Source organism: Astatotilapia calliptera, chromosome 19 (genome assembly GCF_900246225.1).
Source record: "Astatotilapia calliptera chromosome 19, fAstCal1.2, whole genome shotgun sequence".
Taxonomy (NCBI): Eukaryota; Metazoa; Chordata; class Actinopteri; order Cichliformes; family Cichlidae; genus Astatotilapia; species Astatotilapia calliptera.
The window spans coordinates 3,431,426-3,452,934 of record NC_039320.1 but is presented as its reverse complement, the minus strand read 5'-3'; the positions used below and the strand labels follow the sequence as shown (position 1 = coordinate 3,452,934).

The 21,509-nt window shown below is 38.7% G+C and overlaps 1 protein-coding gene across 2 annotated transcripts in view; it reads right to left on the bottom strand.

The window, feature by feature from the left end:
- slc4a11 (solute carrier family 4 member 11) overlaps positions 1-19,744 on the bottom strand; it is a 103,263-nt gene extending 83,519 nt beyond the window's left edge. Inside the window, exon 1 of one of the 2 annotated variants that reach the window (XM_026151298.1) lies at positions 19,432-19,744. In XM_026151298.1, coding sequence (XP_026007083.1) covers positions 19,432-19,492 — 61 coding nt within the window. In that variant the 5' untranslated portion in view covers positions 19,493-19,744. The remainder of the gene's footprint in view (positions 1-19,431) is intronic. The other variant, XM_026151300.1, reaches the window with a different exon arrangement.
- Between the last annotated feature and the right edge of the window lie 1,765 nt (positions 19,745-21,509).

The window sequence follows — 21,509 nt, the reverse complement described above, 5'->3', positions numbered from 1 at the left end:
AAAGGTAGTTCCACCACACACCTAGAATGGGAACTCTCTGTGCAAGCCCTATCATCTGAAACTACAAATTTGTTTCATTTTTTTCACAGAGAGAAGCATATGAAATGACCTGCAGCTACTCTCTGGGTAGTCATCAGCTGGTGCTATGACGATGAAGGTGGGAATGGCCTTCAGTAAGCTCACAGCTTGGTGTCTGTGTGTGCACGTGCGCGTGTGTGTAATAGTGAGAGATGAATCACCATGTGTGAACCGCTTTAACCACTAAAAAGCAATAAGGTGAACAGAGTGAGTTTAGTGGTTAGGACTACCAGCTCGTAACCACATGTACCTTTCAGCTGGCCTCTGCCAGAAAGCCATACCTACTAATCAAGTGTGAATTACAAAACACTGGCACTGCAAACAAACAACAAAGCGAATCCAAATGGCAGAATATTTAGAAAGTAAGAAAAAGGTTAAAGCCGTTGTTACATGTGACAGTTTGTTCTTGATCCCAGTTGTGGGGTTTCTAACAATATTGAGATAATCAATGAAACGTATCCACCCTGAACTATACTGTAATATGCTTTCATCAGACAAAAAACAAACAGTTAAGAGCATGTGGCACACACCTTATCTAAACAACAGAGCCGGAGCTGACTTAAGGTTTAACAAGTCCCACAGTGTAAACAGCAGAATGTCAACACAGTGGTTGTTTCATAAAGAAATATTTAACATGAGCTGAATAGTCTGAAGAGCAAAGAATTACAGTGGGAATAATGTTATTGTTGGTATATCCATTATATCAAAAAGAAAGCCACAAAAACTCAAGCTCAAATAAATGATAAGATATTAAACTTGGTGTTCAGTGTCTTCATGAAGGACACTTTGGCACATAGGAGTGACCGGGGATCCAACCACCACCTTTCTGATTAGCTGATAACCTGCTTTACCTCTTGGCTGCCTTGCACTTTGGTGCATCATGGTACTTCAGCATCTCTGGTACCGGTCGGTTACAGAGGAGACATGGTGTTGGTGATGTTGTCAAAATTCACTAACAGACCTCTGCCTTGTATACAAGCTTTATAGTATCTTAGTATCTCAGCCAGACACCTTGTGAAAAATCTGCTGGTATCTTGTTGAATTCAGCTGGCTAAACCCACAAAGAACCATGAATATGAGAAACAGCAGGACAAATTATGTGACTTATTTCTAAGTAATTTTACCCATGCTGCACCACTATATCCAATCTAAGGGTTCCACCACCAGCCAAATCCCCCTTTAACCCCTGAGAATATCCCCAATAAAATGGCACCTAGACTACTGTCCTATCCTATCCTAGGCTATAGTAAACTGAAGGTTTTCCTTCTTGTTACCCCAAGTGGACGAAATTCGATTTTTATTTGTTTTTGCTCTTGAAACTGACAATTTCTCCTGAGGAGACTCCACACTGTCACAATGTCCCAAATTAGCAAGAGTGACATTCTGGTGTCTGTGTTTTCATGCTCCCAACTGCAGGAGAGTGTCAGCTTGGAAACTGTTTTCTCTGAAAGCCTTAACCTAAAAAAAAAAAAAAAAAAAAAAAAAAAAAAACTACACAGGCATAGTCCTCAGATCAATCCATCAAGCAGAAATGACTTCTGCATAAATTATGCAGATCTATAGGGAAGAAGATCATAGAGGTCTCTTATTAAGCTGAATTTGATTCCTTCCATTTCACAGAGTTCCCCTCAGATGAGTTTGCAATGTTTTTTTTTTTTTGTTTGTTTTTTTTTTTAAATTGTACCAAGCCCAAAGCAGAATATGCAAGCATTGCACAATGAAAGCATACCCTTGCCTGCACTTTTGAAACATATTTAAAATGCTTCAATTGCTAACAGGGTGTGATAATAGTTCACTCACATTCCCATGGCCCTGTCGCTGGTTTACCACTGTTCCTTCCCAGTCATCGGGCCATCACATTTTGGTCCTTGTCAGACTCACTCAAATAATTCCAGGATAACTGTAGAACCACTTTAAATTTAAAATACATGAATACATGAGGTTCCATCATAGTTGCTCTCCCCATGGTGAAAACCAGACACTATGACTGCTTTTCCTAGATGCGGCTTTGACTACATCATTGGTGGGTGGAGGGAGATCATAGACCAGTAGAAGAGAGCCAAGGATCGGTCAGCGATCTCTCTCGGTCCTGTCACCAGGCAGCCATTTTCACTAGGTGAATCTACAGGAACGTTTCGGCTGCTACATTGTTAGCAGAAGATTTGGGTGCCAAATTAAGTGAGTGATGGTGGAAAAACTGAAAATATTTTTGTGTAAAAGTTCTTTAAATGGTCTGTTTTTTAAGGGTTAAAGGCTTTGTTACCTTTTGGATGTGCACACTTTTGTTTGAATCTCAAAAATCTCTTAATTTGTGCACATAAATTTTAGTTTTCTTTGTCAAGTATGACCATTTTGCTAGATACTGGAATATGCACACATAGAAAGCCAGGCTGAAATCCTGTGACAACTGATTTGTAGTCTAGTATTGCACATGCTGCTGCATTTTATGCTGTGTCCTTTTGTCCTTGTGCCAGATGTCAGGATGTGGTGTACGACTCATTAGGATGCCAACTTGCCTCTGCATGGGGGTTAACGTTTTTCACTTGGCTTTTTAAAGCCTGATGGAAGATCCTGCTTTATAGAAGTTACAGGGTAAGATAGCTGGATCTGCAATAGTGTAGAAATAATGGTAATACTGCATAGCAAGTAATGAATCGCAAACAGCAACAGCTATTGCCTCAATGAGTCATCAATCAGTGAGGGAATCCTGCTCCCTCCTTTTGACTGGGAACAACCATCATTAGCAGCTGTGTGTGTGTGTGTGTGTGTCTACGTGTGTGTGTGTCTACTGTAAGTATGTGTGTGCTTGTGCATTAACCACACCTCAGTGTCTGCATGTGTAGGCGCTGATCTTGTCTGTCTATGTGTAGGAGTCTATTTTGCCTTTCTGTTTGTATGCGTCTATTATCTAGTGTGGTTGTCAGCTTTTCCATGTGTGTTTATTAGGGGAGGTCCCTTTCTTTGTTGTTGTTTTTTATGCTGGCTGGCACAGGAAGAGAGACAGACAGTAATATTCATAATAACACTCGGGAATAAAGAACATTGCTGAAGGAAATGGAGAGAGAAAGAAGGCGAGGAAGACAAAGAAGATGAGGGTAGCAGCTGGTTGTCGTTACTCTGCTGCCCATACACTTCACTGCAGGAGCTATCAGTATATACAGTAGGCTCCAGCAATCCCCTCTCTATGGATACAAGTAACTGTGTGTGTGTGTGTGTGTGTGTGTGTGTGTGTGTGTGTGTGTGTGTGTGTGTGTGTGTGTGTACTTTCAGTAGCTGAAAGCATTGCCAAGGGGATGAGGTTATATTTCAGGTCACAAACTAGCTAGAGATTTAATTTGAAGAAGAACAACTTGATTATGTTCTCTCAGGCAAAAACAGCTTAAGGAAATATAACTAAGATGACACAGGTGAACACACACACACACACACACACACACACACACACACACACACGGATTTGGCAACTCATTTGAGCTTTTTTAAAACATACGTTTATCCAAAAGAACTTTGTCTTCCACTTTTTTTTTTTAAGTTCAATCACTAATAATCAGCCAGACCTACAAAAAAGCCAGGATGCTGTTGTGGCAGTCTTTGATATCATCTTGAGTCTATCACCCTGCAGCCCGACAGACTCTAGCATCACCATCTTGGACTGCAGGAGGCAATGGTTCTTCTTAAACCTCGACTAAACTTTCCACATCTGCGAGTCCATTATGGTTCAAGTGACGCATATTTTGTCATCAGAATGTGAATGTGAAGGGGTTTGTTTTTCCACTGATCCGTTGAGAATTCACATTACAGTGCACCAATTATAGACACATCCCACGTGGCGGACTTCAGTAAAGTATAATGCCAGGTCTCCAGTTGTCCATGTCAGTCTAACTAGAACCTGCACCAGGTGGAGAATTGTTTCATATGGCTGAACACCAGCCTCACCAAGGTTGCAGAACAAGCACTAATCATAGCCCTACCATGCAACAAGAGACTCACTGGAAAGGCAGTTGAATATTATTTATTTGGCATCATGTATCTGGCAATGAAAATATTTACTAAGGAGCACTTAATAAAGGGTACCGTTAACTGTGCATGAGTCCATGCAGAGACATACCCCAATATTGCAACAAATAAAATTCAAATCTGCAGGTAACACTACAGTGTTACCTGCATGCCCGAATTAATCCCTGCCTTCTTCATTCAGCTCCTCTCTTTAGAGTTCACCACAGCAGATCATCTGCATCATATCACCCTATACCAGGGGTCTGCAACCTTTAACACCCAAAGAGCCATTTGGACCCGGTTTCCACGCAAAACAAAAACACTGGGAGCCGCAAATACTTTTTGACATCTAAAATGAAGATAACACTGTATATATTGTTTGTTACCTTTATGCTTTGTGTGAACAACTAAGGTGTGTTGCTTATGAAATCCATGAAGTGCTACAGAGAAAATTACATTTTATTTATGTAGTTAACACATTTTGAACTCTTAAAGAAATATAACAAAAGGAAAGACACCAACATGAACTAAAATGATCCATGTAGCAAAGAAAAACTGTTGTGAGCCGCCACCCTCATATCGCCTTTGGGTTTTTGGAGCCTTGACCTGACTTTTAAAAAATTATTTGGAAAAAAAGCACTATGCTTTTAAAAAATGAAAAATATATATTTGCAAAATTCTGCCTAAATATGTATTTTACCTGGTTAATGTGTTTGGCGGGGCGTCGTCTGCAGCACTGCTGCAGGGGAGGCGGACGCACCTGAGCGGCACCCGCAATCACGCCTCGCCGCCTTAACGTCTGTGCTATGCTGTTGTTGGTATGTGTCGGGCTGTGAGCTGAAAAGCTACAGCCGGCTGTGTGCGTACAGCAACCGCGTGTGAAAAGTGGTCAATAAAGACCTGCTGAAAAGCATGTTCATGCAAACATCGTCAGGTCTGCCGTCGTATGTTTACAATGGGACTTCTGTGCACAGCGTCTGCAAATCGGGGCTTTAATCTTTACGCAGGACTGTAAGCTGTCGCATGTGAGGCGTGAGCGGTGTTTGTTTTTAACATAGATCACGGTGGAGAACAGCTGCCGACATAATGTGGATCCGAAGCTCCATAATTGGCCTACCTGGGGTTGAAAGTCTCGATAAATGCACGGCGTTTCGTACACCGGCTTCCGCGAGTGTGACGCTTATTTTGAGCGATGAAAAAAAAAATATATATATATATATATAATTATATTTTTATATCTCAATATCACAATAATCTTCCAATTTAGAACTACAAGTTAAAAAAAGAACTAACATAAATAAAATACACTTCAGCTAAATACTTCTAATTTATTTTCCCAAACCACGCGGAGCCGCACTATACGGACTAAAGAGCCGCATGCAGCTCCGGAGCCGCAGCTTGCCGACCCCTGCCCTATACCTAGCATCCTCTTTTATCAGACCAATCCTCTGCATATCCTCGTTAACTACATCTATGAACCTTTGAGGCCTTCCTCTTTTCCTCCTGCCTTGCAGTTCCATCTTCAACATCCTTCGTCCACTATCCACTATCCGCTCCTTCCTCCAATAACCTTGCTTAACTAACTTTGACTGCAAACTGCTCAACCTGAGCTGTTTTTTTATATATAGGACCAAATCACAACATTAGTCACTTCAAGCCACTTTATACTGAGAGAAAACACCAGCTATCAGAAAACCACTATAAGGCAAGCACTTGGCGACAGTGCGAAGGAAAAACTCCCTCGCTGGTGTATCCATTTATAATTCTGCCCTCCTGGTCACTCCCAACACCTCCTATCCAGTCTTTCTGTCACCACCACAGTCTCCAAACTATACACATGTCCTTTCAATCTTGCTGTGGTCACAAAATACCCCTGACACTTTTCTCCACCCACTGACTCCATCCCGCCTGAACTCTCCTCTTCACCTCTCTTGTACACTGTCAGTTGCTTTGGATGGTTGACTGCAGGTATTTAAACGTATCCTCTATTCATTACAGCTGCTCCTTCCATCTTCACCCCCCCCCCAATTTGCACACATCTATTCTGTGTTCTGAATTTCATTCCTGTGCTTCCACCTGCTCCAGACTAGATGGACACTGACTGTTGCACTAGATGGCTGCCACTCCCATACAACGATGCAGCTGGGAGTCTCTTGTTTAACCGAGATTCTTCTTTAATGCCGTTGTCTGCAGATGGAGGTTCTGTCTCTAATTCTGCAGTCTTTACCTTATAAAATAAAGCACCTTGAGACAGCTGATGTTGTTCTACATAAATAAAAGTGAACTAACACAAATGGGTCCAGTAATACATCAAGTGAGGGTAAGATGCAGCTTAGAAGCTGACTTGCAACCTTGCACTGCAAAGGCTGATATGATCAGAGACAGGCAGTATATAGTTTGATAATATCATCTATGAGGACGGGAGAGAGCAGTTCGGGGAAATAACTTTAAGAAAATCATGTTCCAAGATCAACAGGAAGGAGTGAAAAACAAAATCCAAAACCCAGAAAAGTAGAGGCTAGGAAGACGCAAAAGAGAGGGAGACAGCATATCTGAAGGAGCTTTTAGAGTGACATCAGGAGCTGGGTATCATATGTGAGGAGAGCAGAGCAGATTTTCAATCATGGGTAGGTGAAAAGGAGAGAGGACATAGTTTTTCACTGCAACCTCTGTGAGTACACACATTGTGCACTCGAGGAGAAAGCACTGAGCGTGAGGCTGCCAAAGAAGAATTGAACATGCAAAAAGCCAACTAAGTGTTCTACAAAAAGATTTATACTCAGCCCTGGACAGCCAGGGACCTAGAGACCCCACCACTACACAGTAGAACTATGTGGTGGAGCTGAAATTGGTTGAATTATAAGTTGCTTTGAAGAACAAAGTCATTCTGAATGAATAGTACACAGTTTTGAATATGTTCAATTCAGAAGAACATTATTCAAGAAAGGTCTCTCAAAAAAATTACAAAGTATTAAGACCTCCACTTTTTCAGGCTCGACTTAGGAGAAAGCCTTTGGCTGCGTCCTGCACAAGTCCATCTTATTCCTTGGGCTTCTTACTGTAGATCCTAAAGTTCTACAATGACTTTTCACCTTTCAGAAGCATTCTGTGCACTTCTCTTTCCTCGAAGCTACAAAGAGAGTTGTGAGAATAGAGAAAGCCTCTCTCCTGAGAAAGAGTCCTTTAATAAGGGTCACTCAATCTGAGGCACAAAGAGCTTCTCCAGTATTTGGTGCATTTAAACCAAGTGTTTTATAGCAATAAAGTTTACATAAAAAAAAAAAAAAGAAAAAAAAGAAAAGGTAATGTGCACTCAAAAACTCTTCAGATTTGAAACTACTTTTTCCAACTTAGAAAAGGAGCATTTTGCTATTGATTTTGCCCCATCTGAGTATGACTAATGCTTTCCAAACAGAACCATTTATTTCATCTGGTTAACATTTCTGTATTCTTTTAACAACACTATCCATCTGTCTGTCAGTCTATAGATAGGAGAAAACACAATTATTGTAATGTCAATTTTTTCCAAATGTGTTCCAACTTCATCTATATGGTTTGTTTTTGATTAAATCTCTAGAAAATGTTTTATACTGGCTAATAAAGCTGAACTCTTAAAAACACATCAAAACCAAACATTGTAAGCACTGTAAATGCAAGCACTACCAATTTGTCCTCAAGTGAAAATAAATATACTGCCTACTTATTGAATCACACAAAAGATAAAAGTTTTGGTAATGACAAAAATATTTATGTGTCACATGCTTTGTCACTTCAACATTCAAAGACCTTTACAGGGTCTGTATAGTAAGATTTTTGCCTTTCTGCAAACAACAAAACACTCAGACACTAAAAATTACTAATGCGTCAGTAAAGCTCCAATTTCAGCAAAATTAACACAGTAAACAATTATCATAAAGGCTAAACTGCCTGGTGCAAACATTAGTGTTAGCTGTTTAACTGTTCCTAATCACTCTATAGCCACAGTAGTCTTCTATAGAGCAGGGCGATATGACCAAAAATATTTATCACGATATACATTTGAAAATTTGCGATAACAATATAACTGACGATATAACTGACACCAGACAAAACACTTTACAACTCCACAACTTTATTAGTGCAAAAAAACAAAACAAAACAAAAAAAAACCCCAAAACAGAACATCACTGTATTTTCACTTAAACAAGCAGCTGTTTTTTTTTTTGTTTTTTTTTTTATGTGCATTAAAGTTACATAAAAATTTAACAGGCAAATGCAAAAAAAACCCCAAAACAAAACAAAACACCCCCCAAAAAACTGTAACCCCCAAAACATAAATCAAAAATCCAAACATGAACTCAGTAATGAGTAGCTCCACCGTTATTGTTGATCTGTTCAAAAATTCATTGAGGCATGTTTGATGCAAGTGGCAACATTTCTCCAAGTGGTGAAGACGGTCACATGAAGGCCATCTACTGTCTGAAACCGTTGTCTATTTTTGTAAACTTCCCTTGCCATCTATCCCCAAAGGTACTCAATTGGATTTAGATCAGGGGAACACACAGGGGGGTCCAAACGAGTGTTTCTATGTTATTCTTCTGGAAGAAGTCCATTGTCCTGCGAGCTTTGTGTACTGTAGCGTTGTCCTGTTGAAAAGCCCAGTCATTACCACACTGACGAGGGCCCTCAGTCATGAGGGATGCTCTCTGCAACATCTGGACATAGCCAGCGGACGTTTGACGCCCCTGCACCTCCTGAAGCTCCATTGTTCCACTGAAGGAAAAAGCACCCCAGACCATTATGGTGCCCCCTCCACTGTGGCATGTAGAAAACATCTCAGGTGGGCCCTGCTTGTCAGTAATGTTGGAAACCATCAGGACCATCAAGGTTAAAAACTTTCTCATCAGAGAATAAAACTTTCTTCCACCTTTCAATGTCCCGTGTTTGGTGCTCTCTTGTCCAAACGGTCAGTTCTGTGCTGTTCAAGGAGACGAGGCCTTTGAAGACGTTTTTTGTTGTTAGTCTCAGATGCTGCCCGATGGTTATGGGGCTAAAGTCGGCACCAGTAATGGCCTTAATTTGGGTCGAGGATCGACCAGTTTGATGGATAACCAATTGGATCCTCTGGTTCAGTGCTGGTGAAATATTTTTGAGTCTTTCTCTTGACTTTTCTGTTCCATAACCCTCAGGATCATTTAAGAAATTCCAAATCACTGTCTTATCACTGTCCTACCTCAGCAGTGATGGCGTGCTGCGAGAGACTGATTATGCAATTCAACAACGTGACCACGTTCAAAAAGGGAACCTTTTTTTGCCATCAGAACTTCATGACAGCGTGACTACCTGACTGAAAAAAAAACCTTGAATCCACATTTTTGCACAGATTTGGCCTTTTAAAGGCACGGGGACCTAAACTTTTGATCAGCTGTCAAACAGCCTGTTTCAGTTCAAGCGGTCTTTTCAATAAATTCCATGTTCAAAATATGTTTTGTCTCACTCCCATTTCTTCTCGTTGCATGTTGAAGCTCTACTTGGAACCTTGTTAACATCCAACCATGCAAAATATGATTTTTTGCCATTTTTCCAAGTGGTCTTAAACTTTTGATCGGGACTGACAATCCCACTGCAAATTACACCTTTACATAAATAACTAAATAAATAACATGGTGCAGAGCCCTACTGCAAGTAAGTTACATTTCCTGTGTCTCTGTATGTCTTGTTATGTTCAAATTTTTTAGATAACTACAGTACTTTCTCTGGCCTCATACAACTCTTACACTCTACAATAGAGTTGGAGACCATTTACTATTTCAAAGGAAAAATATTTTTGAATTACCAAAAGGTATTCTTGGTGCGGTTGGCAGGTTGCCAGCATGACATCTTCAACAAATTGTTTTGATGATCAGACATTAAGTGGTGCAAGATTATGCAAACTGCTAAATGCAAGGATACTTCAGTATCTGGGGCTGTGGACCTTCATGTAAGATAGCGGGCCAAGGATACATTAGCCATTACTAGCAATGCACACCGGAGAAAATAGTTGGCTGTCAAGTCACATTCTAGTGAACAGTGTACTCTTTTTAAGAATGTGGTGAAGGAGAAGAGGTATTTTTAAAACTCACTCAATTTTAAAGAGGTACTAGATGAGGTATTCTGAGTGTATCAAGTCAGTATATAACTTTATAATACCATAACCTAATACATAATAAATCTAGACATAATCACAGTACATGAGACAATACTGACATTATTATCTGACTCCATTATACCTCTTGATTACTCATATTGTCAAAATGATCAGCACAAAAGTAATTAACTAATGAATGCTGGGTAGCCATCAGCGAGACGGAATCAGCCCAATAATAGCCTTCACCCAGGCACTTTGAGCAGCAACAAATCCCTCCCCTCCACCATTAATGTAAGCTGTCCTGGAAACCTGAATGACATAACTGACAAAATTGTAAAATAACAAGTGTAGTGCAACAAGCACAGAGGGAATGTTTCGACTCATTGAATTGAAGAAGGCTGCCTAAGCACACACACACACACACTTACTAGCACCTTTTTGCTTGCAGCCACAGTCTCCTCTATGCAATGGTCTCTTCTGCTCAAAGGTAAGCGTTTCCTATTGATTTTCACTACATAGACCTTCGCAGTGGCTGAAGTGATTAAACCAGCAAGCCTGTAACCCCTTCACTCATAATATTTATATTAATATTCATACCACTGACCAAAAGAAAATATCATCAACAAAGAAAGGAGAAAGCTGATACATCACAACCTTATAAAAAAAAAAAAAAAAAGAAGGTACAAGATACATTTTTCCTTAAATGCTTGAGTATGATTTGGATATTGCAGGCAGCATACAGAGTCTTTTTCATGTGTGAATAAATGCACAGTGACAATTATATGACTATTATTTTCTTATTTTTATATTAAAAACGATTTCCTAGTGATACAGGAGCACATACACACTGCCCTCTGCTGGAAACTGTAGAGGCTGAAAAAACAATAATGATAATGGATAATAATGGAAAAAACATCTACTATTGTCAGTTTTCTAAATATATTTCTATTCTGCAGTGTTTTCTCAGACGCTGTTTGTATTTTAAAATGTTTAAAATCAATTAGAAGGCATACATGTATTTATGTGCAGTATTTGTCTGTAACAAATGAAGTATTGTCTGATCCAGATGCACAAATGTGCAGAGAGGAGAAGCAACACTGAACAGAAGATTGTAGAGGTGCCCTTTAACTCCAAATTTCCCCTACATATTTCCCTCTTCACTGTGATACTCTGTACCCACGCACGCACACACACAGGAAATGTTTTTGTCTTTATATTTCCAAAAGCCCTTATGGGGAAGCAATGCTGACACACACACTTTTTAACTTTGAAGTAAGTGAGGTAAATGGTCAAATCAGCAGCATGGATTGTCCTGCCTCACTTTAAACCGCTCTCTTTAAAAGAAAATCCAACAAATTTATTTGCATATTATAAAAGGGAATAAAATACTAATGCAGTCATGTGAGTCATAATATTCCCTGAACATTACTAGTGGTTGGGTGAGTCATATTTCGCCCTATCCTAAAGCCAAAATGACAAAAGAGTATATGTGCTGAATGTGATATGTGCTTAAAGAATGTGTCAAAGCTATTTTGGGGGGTAGGAATATATAATGGCATCATACTCATGATTCAAGATCCAGTTTGCAAAATTGCTTCATTTTATCAGCTGAACTACAGTCTCCTACTTTGTGCTATTAATATTTTGCAAGACTGCATGTCACAATATCAAAATAGATTAAACCGTCTCATTTTGAAATGAAGCCCTTCCCTTTGCTTGTCCTGAAAGACTTCAGCGAGAGAGAAAAAAGTCACTCTGCAGCAAGCTTTAAAATTCTGTGCACCTACAGAGCACATTAAAACGCTACAATAAACCGCAAAGGGCACCTTGTTGCATTGTGCTCCAAGCAGGAAGACAGCAAAGACGCAGTTAGTGGACAAACACTGGGTGGGATTTCCTTTCCTCTTGGCTGCTGCCTTACATTGTCTGTTTCCATATGCTGGCCAAGGGCCGCAGACATGGACAATAACAAATTGTGTCTGTTTTGAAACTACAGACAGACACACAAAGATATTCAAACAAAATAAATGCTCTCCATCATGTGCGTGCATTCTGACTAGGATTGCAGCCAAGGTAAATCAATTTCTAACACTTATCTTCAACATCGACGGTTCAAATGTTAACCGGGCTGGTGCGCGCCTTAATGTTAACTCTTTAACTATTAGCAATTACCCTGTAGCCACGCGAGTTGTATATTGAAATTACCATTATGGAAAAAAAAAAAAAAAAAAAGACACGCCTCTTAATTTTGTCAAGAGACATGTAGTATTGAAAATGGCATTGGGTATCAAGCATTTTTATAGGTATCAATATTGAGCATGAAATTCTAACATGGTGACAACCCTGCTCCAAACTTAAACAATCATACTGTACAATACAATAATCATAGTTTTACAACTGTTTATTAATACTCACAATTGTATATTTAAAATCTGTATAGTTTTCAGTGATAATATAATTAGAATATAATTATTTTTTGTGAGCTTATACAAGAACTATGTTTCTGCAATAGCCACATAAAGTTTGTTATACCAATATGTCTGGTAAGACTGTGCTGAATTTGGCAGAAGAGCTAAAAATTTCAGCGGTATAACTAAGTCATTTGGTACCAAATTTTTAATTTTTTATTAACCGATCTGTCAACAGATTTCTTTTACTTTTAAAATGTATGAAATGTCCAAAAAAAATAGTAAATAATATCTATACTGTTTCGCCGGAATTCAAACAAATGATTAATTATCAAAATTACTGATATTTTCTGCAATTATACTCATGTTCATCACTATACATGTGATGACCGAATTATATTTCCAAAATCATTAAGTAGCAGCTGTAGTTGAGTGTTTAAGTGGTCCAGACTGTTGAAATCCTGTGGAAAGCAGTTTCATCCATGTCCTGTTGTATGTTTGCTTACATTTTAGAAAAATAGATAACTACAGTATATTTACAATCATACTTTTTTTCTTTTTTTTTTTTTTCTTTTTTAAATGGACTGTCAATCAGCAGTCCATTTCCAGACATTTCACTTATTACATAATTGTCTAATATATAAAGTAAATATATTACCTTGTTCAACATATGCTCAGCCAATTCCTTGTTGGTAATCTATTGGTGGATATGTATACTGGATGTATATGATTGGTTTCTATGTTTTTCTCTACTAGAAACATTTTTTCCACACAAACGTCTACACTGCAATATGTTTTTCGATGAGCCTAATGAAGGCTACAGCCTGAAATACATTGGTCATGTAATAAAGTGGTTATTCAGAAGCATTGCTAAAGTTTCAACCTCTTAACATACAGAGTAGGGCTGTGCGATATGACCAAAATCTCATATCCCGATATAAGACATCTATTGTCCCGATAACGATATAAATCACATATATATCGTTATATCGAACAGCCCTAATACAGAGATACAAAAGACAGAAATTTTTCTTTTACAGACAAGTTTGGTAGAATAGTGACTGTCAGGTTATACTACAATGTGTCCTTATCACATGATATTTAAGGCTGTATAAGGAGGTTTCAGCTGGCACAGCTGGCCCATGCAATGCCATCAGAAGGTCCCACAGAGAGTGTGGCTCTAATCATGCATGTATTAACAAACCTACAGTGAATGCAACCCACTGAACAAACGCGGTTACCTGCTAAAGCTAAACAATTATGGCTATTCCTTTGACATTACATGTATGTAGTATAAACCATTAAAAAAAAAAAAAAACTAATGAAAACAACAAAGATGAACTGCTAGTTGCTGATCACTATAATTTCTCAGTTACAGGTTTCATAGCCTCCTGATGTCCTTCATGCAGTTACGTATTTGTAGCCTAAACATTTTAAACAAGTCTATATCAATTTAACCCCCACACAATAATGTGCCTAATTAACCTGACAAATAAAGGGCTTCCAAAGGCAGCTGAGGGAGCTGGAAGTTAACCGACTGTCCACACTTGCTGAGGTGATTGATTAATAGCTTCACCAGGAGCTACTTGATTCCAGTGCAGTTCTGCCAGACAGCAGCTAATGAATATCACTTAACAAACAATTAACACTGTTGACCAAATTCCCGTGCGTCCATGAATACACCACTGACCTAATTTGAAGTCAGAATGAAGATTGAGAAAGAGTTTTAGGCCCTCAGATAATAGTTCAAATAATGTTTGTTACTTTATATTTTTAGAGAGAAATTATTAAATTTTGCATCCATCCAAGGGCATTAATAGTTACTGACCAATATTCAGTTGTTAATTTTGAAAATATGTTTTTAATGTAGTCCAGAATATTTACAAAAAGCAAACAGTATTTTACATCTTCCCTAAATCAGACATCTATGTGACAGTGAAGGGAACTAAAATGTAAGACTAATAAAATTTTGTCATGGTATGCACAGTCTTTAAAGAATTTTGTTAAGAAAAAGGATAAAGGCTTCCTCTTGGCTAATTCAATGAATTAAATACAAAAATAAAGAAAATTTATTACATAGATAAAAACTGCCATAAAGCTGTCCTGCTCCTAGAAGCCTAGAATAACCACAGCTGTTTAAGATTATCAGAAGAGACAAGCAGCCATGAAAGTAAAAGAACTGACAAGGGGGCATGTATAAAGCTGATAATCTTGTTTCAATACAATATTGCCCTGGAAAACCTTGAGTGCTGGGATGAATATCGATGTTACTTTGACACGTACCACCCACGCAAACATTGTGGCAAAACAAGCACACTCCAGCAGCCCCATGAAAATACAACGCCTCTTCCCTGCAGGACAAAGATTCCTGCTCCAAACTCTCCACATCGCAGTCTAATCAAGCAACCACCAAATGCAATGCAACAAGCCTGATGAACAGGGGACCCACCTCACAGCCCAAAGAACCCCCATCAAGGCCCAGTAAAACCAGACACCTTCATACAAGCCCCCAACGATTAAAATTCTTTTAGCAGCACAACAAATATTAGGCAAGGGGTATAGGTAGTATATTCAACCACAAAACACCAATATTCAGTGAACACTACACTTTTTTTCCTCTTAATGTGACCTGTACTGTACTAACAGGGTTATGGGTGTATTCTCGGGAGCAGGTCAACATGTAGAGCATGGTGTTAACAGCATCAGAGAGAGAGGCTCAGATCCCACTGGAAACAAAACAGCATGTATGCACACTCAAGTCTGGGAGGAGCTCAGAGTGGAAGTGCCAGCCGGATAGCATATATATATATAAAAAAAAAAAAGTGGTAATCCTGATAAAAACAGACCGTTACACAATACAGACAGGATGATGTGGGGGGGAAAAAAATGATTGTTTGGGAAAATTCAAGGTCAAACCAATGTCTTTTTTTTTTTTTTTTTAAATAAGGCTTTGAACTTAGAGGTTTCTCAACTATAAAGCTTCTGTTTTTCAATAGCCAATTAATATTACAAGATAAGGCAAAGGAGGGTTCAAAAGGCTAATTGTGTGTCTTTCTGTGAATTGTTCCATTTACAAGCACCTTGATTTTATGATGTAAGAACTGCTGTACTAAGAGAAGACCTAAAATTCAACATTCTGCAAGCCTACACATAGAAAAACAGTTTTATCTTTCCCCATTTATGTTACTATTATTATTATTATTATTATTATTATTATTATTATCATCATCATCATCATCATCATCGTTAATTTTCACATGGTGATTATTTAACATGATTACTCATTAAAAGTTGCCTTTAGCTGTTATTTTTGTGCTGTCATTAGCTGGCCTAATTGTTGTAGTTTTTAATCTAAAAATGTATTAATAAAAAAAATTAATAAATAAAAAAAAAAAAAAAAAGCAGGGTGACTGGCTTGCAGAGGAAACCCAGCATAACAAACCTGGAGCAAAATGTCATGAACTCAAGCTAGGCGATCAAAACTGTATTCTCTGTCAGTATGTGATGCACTTTGGCTAACTGTTTTGACAGATTGCATGCGTTTCCTCCTTTACACGAAAAAGGCTTGGTACACTTGAAATGAGCACACTCAGCATTTGCTGCAGTTAAGCGTAATCACTCTTAAACAGCCCTCATGCAAACTCTCAAAGAGAGAGATCTCTCTAGCAAACAGGAAACAGATTATGCATCACTGACAAATTTGCAAATCAGAAACAAAAAATGTGCAAAGATGTGCAAGATTACATTCATGACAGTAATAAATATGAATTGTATACTGTAATTTCTCCAGTGTCAGGTCTACAACCAGAAATCTTTTTAATACTCCATGATGAGAGGGTCAAAGACAAAGCCACTGGATGCAGAGATCTACCAATCAAACTTTATTATAGCTCTGACTGACCGATTCACACCACTTTTAAATTAATAGGATTTATTTCTCTGTCTGAGAAAGGATTCCTACTTAAACAACCCTTATTTCTACCAGCATCTTTCCGGTTGCAGAAATAAATTGCTTTCTTTTTCTCGGCCCAAAAAGTTGATTCTGTCTATCTGGTCTAGTGTTTTCAGTGGAAGAAATGTCTCCAGTCTCAGCTGACTGCAGGTTCCCCAACTTTATAAACAGTATATTTGCATAATGAATGAAACTAGCAACACTGACAAACAATGGGCTGTGAGGTCCGTTTCTGGATTATTTATATGCAAATTATCATTACTATGAGTACCAGTTACACAGAGTTGGGGAACGGCTGCAATCACAGCATTGTAAGATGTATCCTTAGGCCCCTTACTCGATTTAGGGATGGCCTCTTTGACTCACCGCTCGAACCAGCGGGGCTGAGAATGGTCCTTTTTTTGAGTTTGGGGTCATCCTGCAACCTCTTACGAACGACCTCAACTGATTCAGTGGCTGGAACACAAGTGAAGAGAGATGAAACAATGGTTTTGTACGATGTTACATCTGCCTCCATAATGACATCTCTCACCTTCTCAACAAAATCCAAAGTGTTCTGGATGTGGTGTTTAGAGCTGCCTACCAACGGGTTGAGGATCGTAGCCAGAAACCTTGAGATGTTATAGGTGACCAAGTTGATCATGCAGATTTAGGTATACAGATTTGTCTTAAAGGTACACCCTGTTTATGTATTTTCGATCATCATCAGTGGTAGTTGATCAATGGTCAAGAAAACTTCTATATTAGTGATCAAGAAACTGACCTCACAGTATATTGTTCATCAGTGGTGCTAGTTTCAGTCATTATGTAAGTCTATAGTTCATTAGGTTGGGGAAACATTGAGTTACCAAATTAATCTGTCCCATAGATTAGCCCATTTCCACTGATACCCAATCCAACTTTCTGAGTCAGGATCAAACCGATATACAAACCAGTCAGATAGATGTATCCCTACATAGATAACAAAGGAACTACTCGAGAGACCACAATGTACCTAGGTAATGCTTGGACTGAGTACAAGAAACCTACAACTTAACACTGCATAGAGTGCTTGCTACTATTCAAGGGTAACAGGACGCTGATAGCCATCACCAGGAACACAATGCGGCTGTGAAGGCAAAGTCCACGGCCACTGCAGAAGCCACATCAAGGGAGGCATTATCTGTACTAACAGAGTGCATTGTCCACAATGCTGTTCATGGTTCACAGTCATCATTGTTCAATCTCAAAAGGTAAGTGACCATCAACCACCTCATATACAAGATGGAATAATTTATGAGACTCTACTGATAAAAATGAAAAACAACACTGATTTAAACTAATTTCCTTGAAACCCTTTTCTGATCACATGCATGTTTATCTGCAATGCTTAAGTTTCTCCACTATATCAAAATGGCAACAATTTAACTCAAATTTAATTGTGAAAAAGAGGACAAGGTCACAAAGTAGCATAGCAACAAAGAGAGGAAGCATGGTACAGTCATACTGTCAGTTTCCCCTGACAGTATGACTGAGGTTCACGCAGACAACCCTGTGGATCTCTTCAGCCACAACAAGGATGCTCTGGGTTATATCCAAGTCTGAAGCATCACATGTGGACTTGAACAGGGCAGACTCTTCCACTGAAAGCTGCTACCCATGCACAAGTTTAAGAGGTATTACAACAGAGCAATATCAGCTGGGAGTGGTGCACAAGTACATGAGAAAATGACAAATGTGAAAATCAGCCAAATTTGAAGCAGGTTAGGTCGATTTTTAATTCATGATGTCTCACCTAGTACAATTATGATGTCAGGCTGTATGCCAGGAGTGAACAAGACATCCACTCATTGATCCATTTCACCAGGATCAATGGCTAGAAGATTGGAATGTCATTCAAACTGGATATATCCAGTGGATGGTGGCAAAGAGAGGGAAGATGTTAAGAGCTCCAAACAGACAAGCTGCCACTGGCCAACCACACATACTGATGGTTGGAAAAGAGCAGAAGACTAGATGGAGAGTCTTCTTGTCATGCACAGAGGAGCATGACAAGGTTGCAATAACAGTGGACACATCACAATTTAAGATCAAAGTTGTTATAAAAGCTAGCCAACTCCAACTACATCTGAGAACCCTGTCTGAAAAAACACAGCCTTAGGAACATCTAAAGTGTGTAAAATCCTCAAACTCCCTTAAGATCAGATGCTCTGCTGGAGGATCAGAGCTTGAGAAAAAACATAATACCTCTCACATGGTGTTATAATTTTAAAAAGGTCACAAAATCAGTGAATGACTCTAAAATGTACTTAAATCATCTTATCAGTGTGCCTCACCATTGAACTTGCTTAAAATCTTAATGATGTAGAAGGTAAGGCCGATTCTGCTGTTCTATATTCTTGAAGACTGAATGAAATAAATATCAGTGTTTATGGTTGCAGATATTAGACGCCATATTTCGCTTTTGTTAGACTTAAAGCTGCTTCTTTGCATGTGTTTTGGCGCCAATGACAGTACTTGCCTTGCTTGTGTGTTCAGCATGTACTCCATCCATTTATAATGAGTTCTGCTGAGAACTGAGGAAGCCAATTGTATTTACACATATAATAATTCCCTCCCAGCCTAAACCATGTCTTACAATGACAGTACAGGTAGTTGTTATGACTCATTTAATTAAAACAATTATTATTGTTAATCATACACACCTGTCAGGACGGAAGCCAAAACATATTACTGAGTGTGTTTAAGATGAAGACTTGTACCACACTCTTTAAGTTCGCCATCCGCGTGCCTTGTTTTTAACTCCGGTGCATAACAAGTGACTAAAATAAGAAATACAGTCCTTATATAAGGTGAACTGTCACCTGTGAGGGAAAACATTAGCAAAAAAGTTTTATATTTCCACATCTTACCTTTAGTAAAACGATTCACTGACGCCGCCCTCACCTTTCCATCGTCCTTAACAGTTTTCATAATGTTCCCGGTCTCCAGAAAATGTCGAGAATATATTCTTTTCTTCTTCCTCCTCTTTTTAAAATAAAGAAACCGAGCAATAACGAAAGGTTTGACTTTGTTTTCTCCGGTCGCTACATTTAAAGAACTAGAGAAAGTGTCATCAATTAATTAACGGTGGTCGTCAGGTGCTGAAGACCGCACGCGCCCGCCGAGTGCCTGAACACCAGCCCCGCCCACCGCTCGCGCTGCGCTGCGGACTGTCACATAACAGTATCCAGAGCGGGAAAAAGCTGACTGGCTACAGTGTTCCAATTTACTGAAACCAGTCATTGAATGCGACACCTGCTGCCCCCTGATACAGCGCGGATTTTAGATTTTATACTGTGTTTCGATTACACAGCAGAAAAATGACAACTGCATAATGTAAAACCTCTTATCATTTTTACTGATTGACAGTTTTGTTTGTTTTTTACTAAATTATAAATAGAAAATAAGGAGCGGGAGGGGGGCTTACTGAATATTATTAGCATTTTTGTATCACAGTCTAATTATGTATTATTTTATATTTAAAAATAGCAAGCCAGAGAGCAGAAATACAGAAAACTTCCTCGAAAATCATCTACCTTGTAAAAGAGTAGGTAATGATTACTTACTTACTGACTCTTATTACTCTTACTAAATAGTTAAATTTTATTTATATAGCACCAAAGCACAACAACAGTCTCCCCCTGGTGGTTTATACTGTAAAGTAGAGACCTTACAGAGAGAAAGCCCCCAAAAAACAACAATCCACATACCATCTAGGTCATGCTTCTGGTAGCATTTGCATGCATGGGTTTCTGTCTGTGTGGTCTGTGTTATTAACATATAGAAACTACGTTTAAAATATGTCACATTTGACCTATGACTTTCAAAGTAATCAAAGTAATGTTGATTTCAAGGTCAAAGTAATATTAAGGTTATATAGAGTTCCTTACGTGACCTTGGTAATCTGACCTCTACTTGAAGGTCAAATAATCCATGTCCAGGTATTTACAAATCAGTACCTCTGATCCATTATCTGCTTCAACATAATGTTTGTGTAATCAAAGTAAACATCTGCCACGCTGCCCTAATCGGATTTTTACTGCCCTAGAAAATTATTAAAGTAGGCTTAAAAAGAACAAAGAAACAAAATGATTATATAGAAAATACAGTATTATTCCCTTGAAAGTAAATAACGCCCAGAGAGTGAGCTGCCTTGGCAGAGGTTTATGCTCTGTGAGTGCTTCTTGTTCGGTGCTGTTATACGCTGGACTTTGGTTAATTGTATAACCCACAGAACTGATTTGCCCCCAGTATTTGTATCAGCAGTTTACCATAGCTTCTATGGTATTATCACAGAAGGGCTTATTGCCCATTGATGTTTTTTGGATTTTTTTCAAACTAGACATTGTTACAACAAAATTGGAATACATAACTGACTCATTATTAATATTATTTTTTAGAAGCCAGCTGTCCAGATTATGTGGTTTTTACACCACATTTACCAGCTGTTAAAATGCAGAATTGCTATCAGCTGAGTACTCTGAGTTCTTAGCTGCAGCTGGTAAGTTATATTGCTCTGCAAAGTTTTTTAATTATTTCCTGTCAATACCCCTCAGGTAGATGTGCTATATAAAGCAGTTATTAGAACACATTCACAAAGGTGAACATAACAGAGACCTTTTGTGATCAAGCGTTTGTTTGAACATCATAATAAACCATTTCTTGGGTTTGCAATAGAAACTAAAGCCCTAAGTTAGAAATAGTTTTTGTCATATTGGACTTAGGTTGTCACTCTGGCTGTCGCATCACCACAGCCTTGCCACAAATATGACTAAATCTGTCTTTTAGAGTCTAAAAATAGCATAAAAGAGAGGTCTCTTGTCCACGTGGGATTTAAAGCAACTGATTTTTGTCTTCACCTCCTGCGGGGTGCAACACTCTCACTCATTCTTGATCTTCTGAAACAGAACACGTGTCGAAAGCTACATGTGGAATAACTAGAAAGACA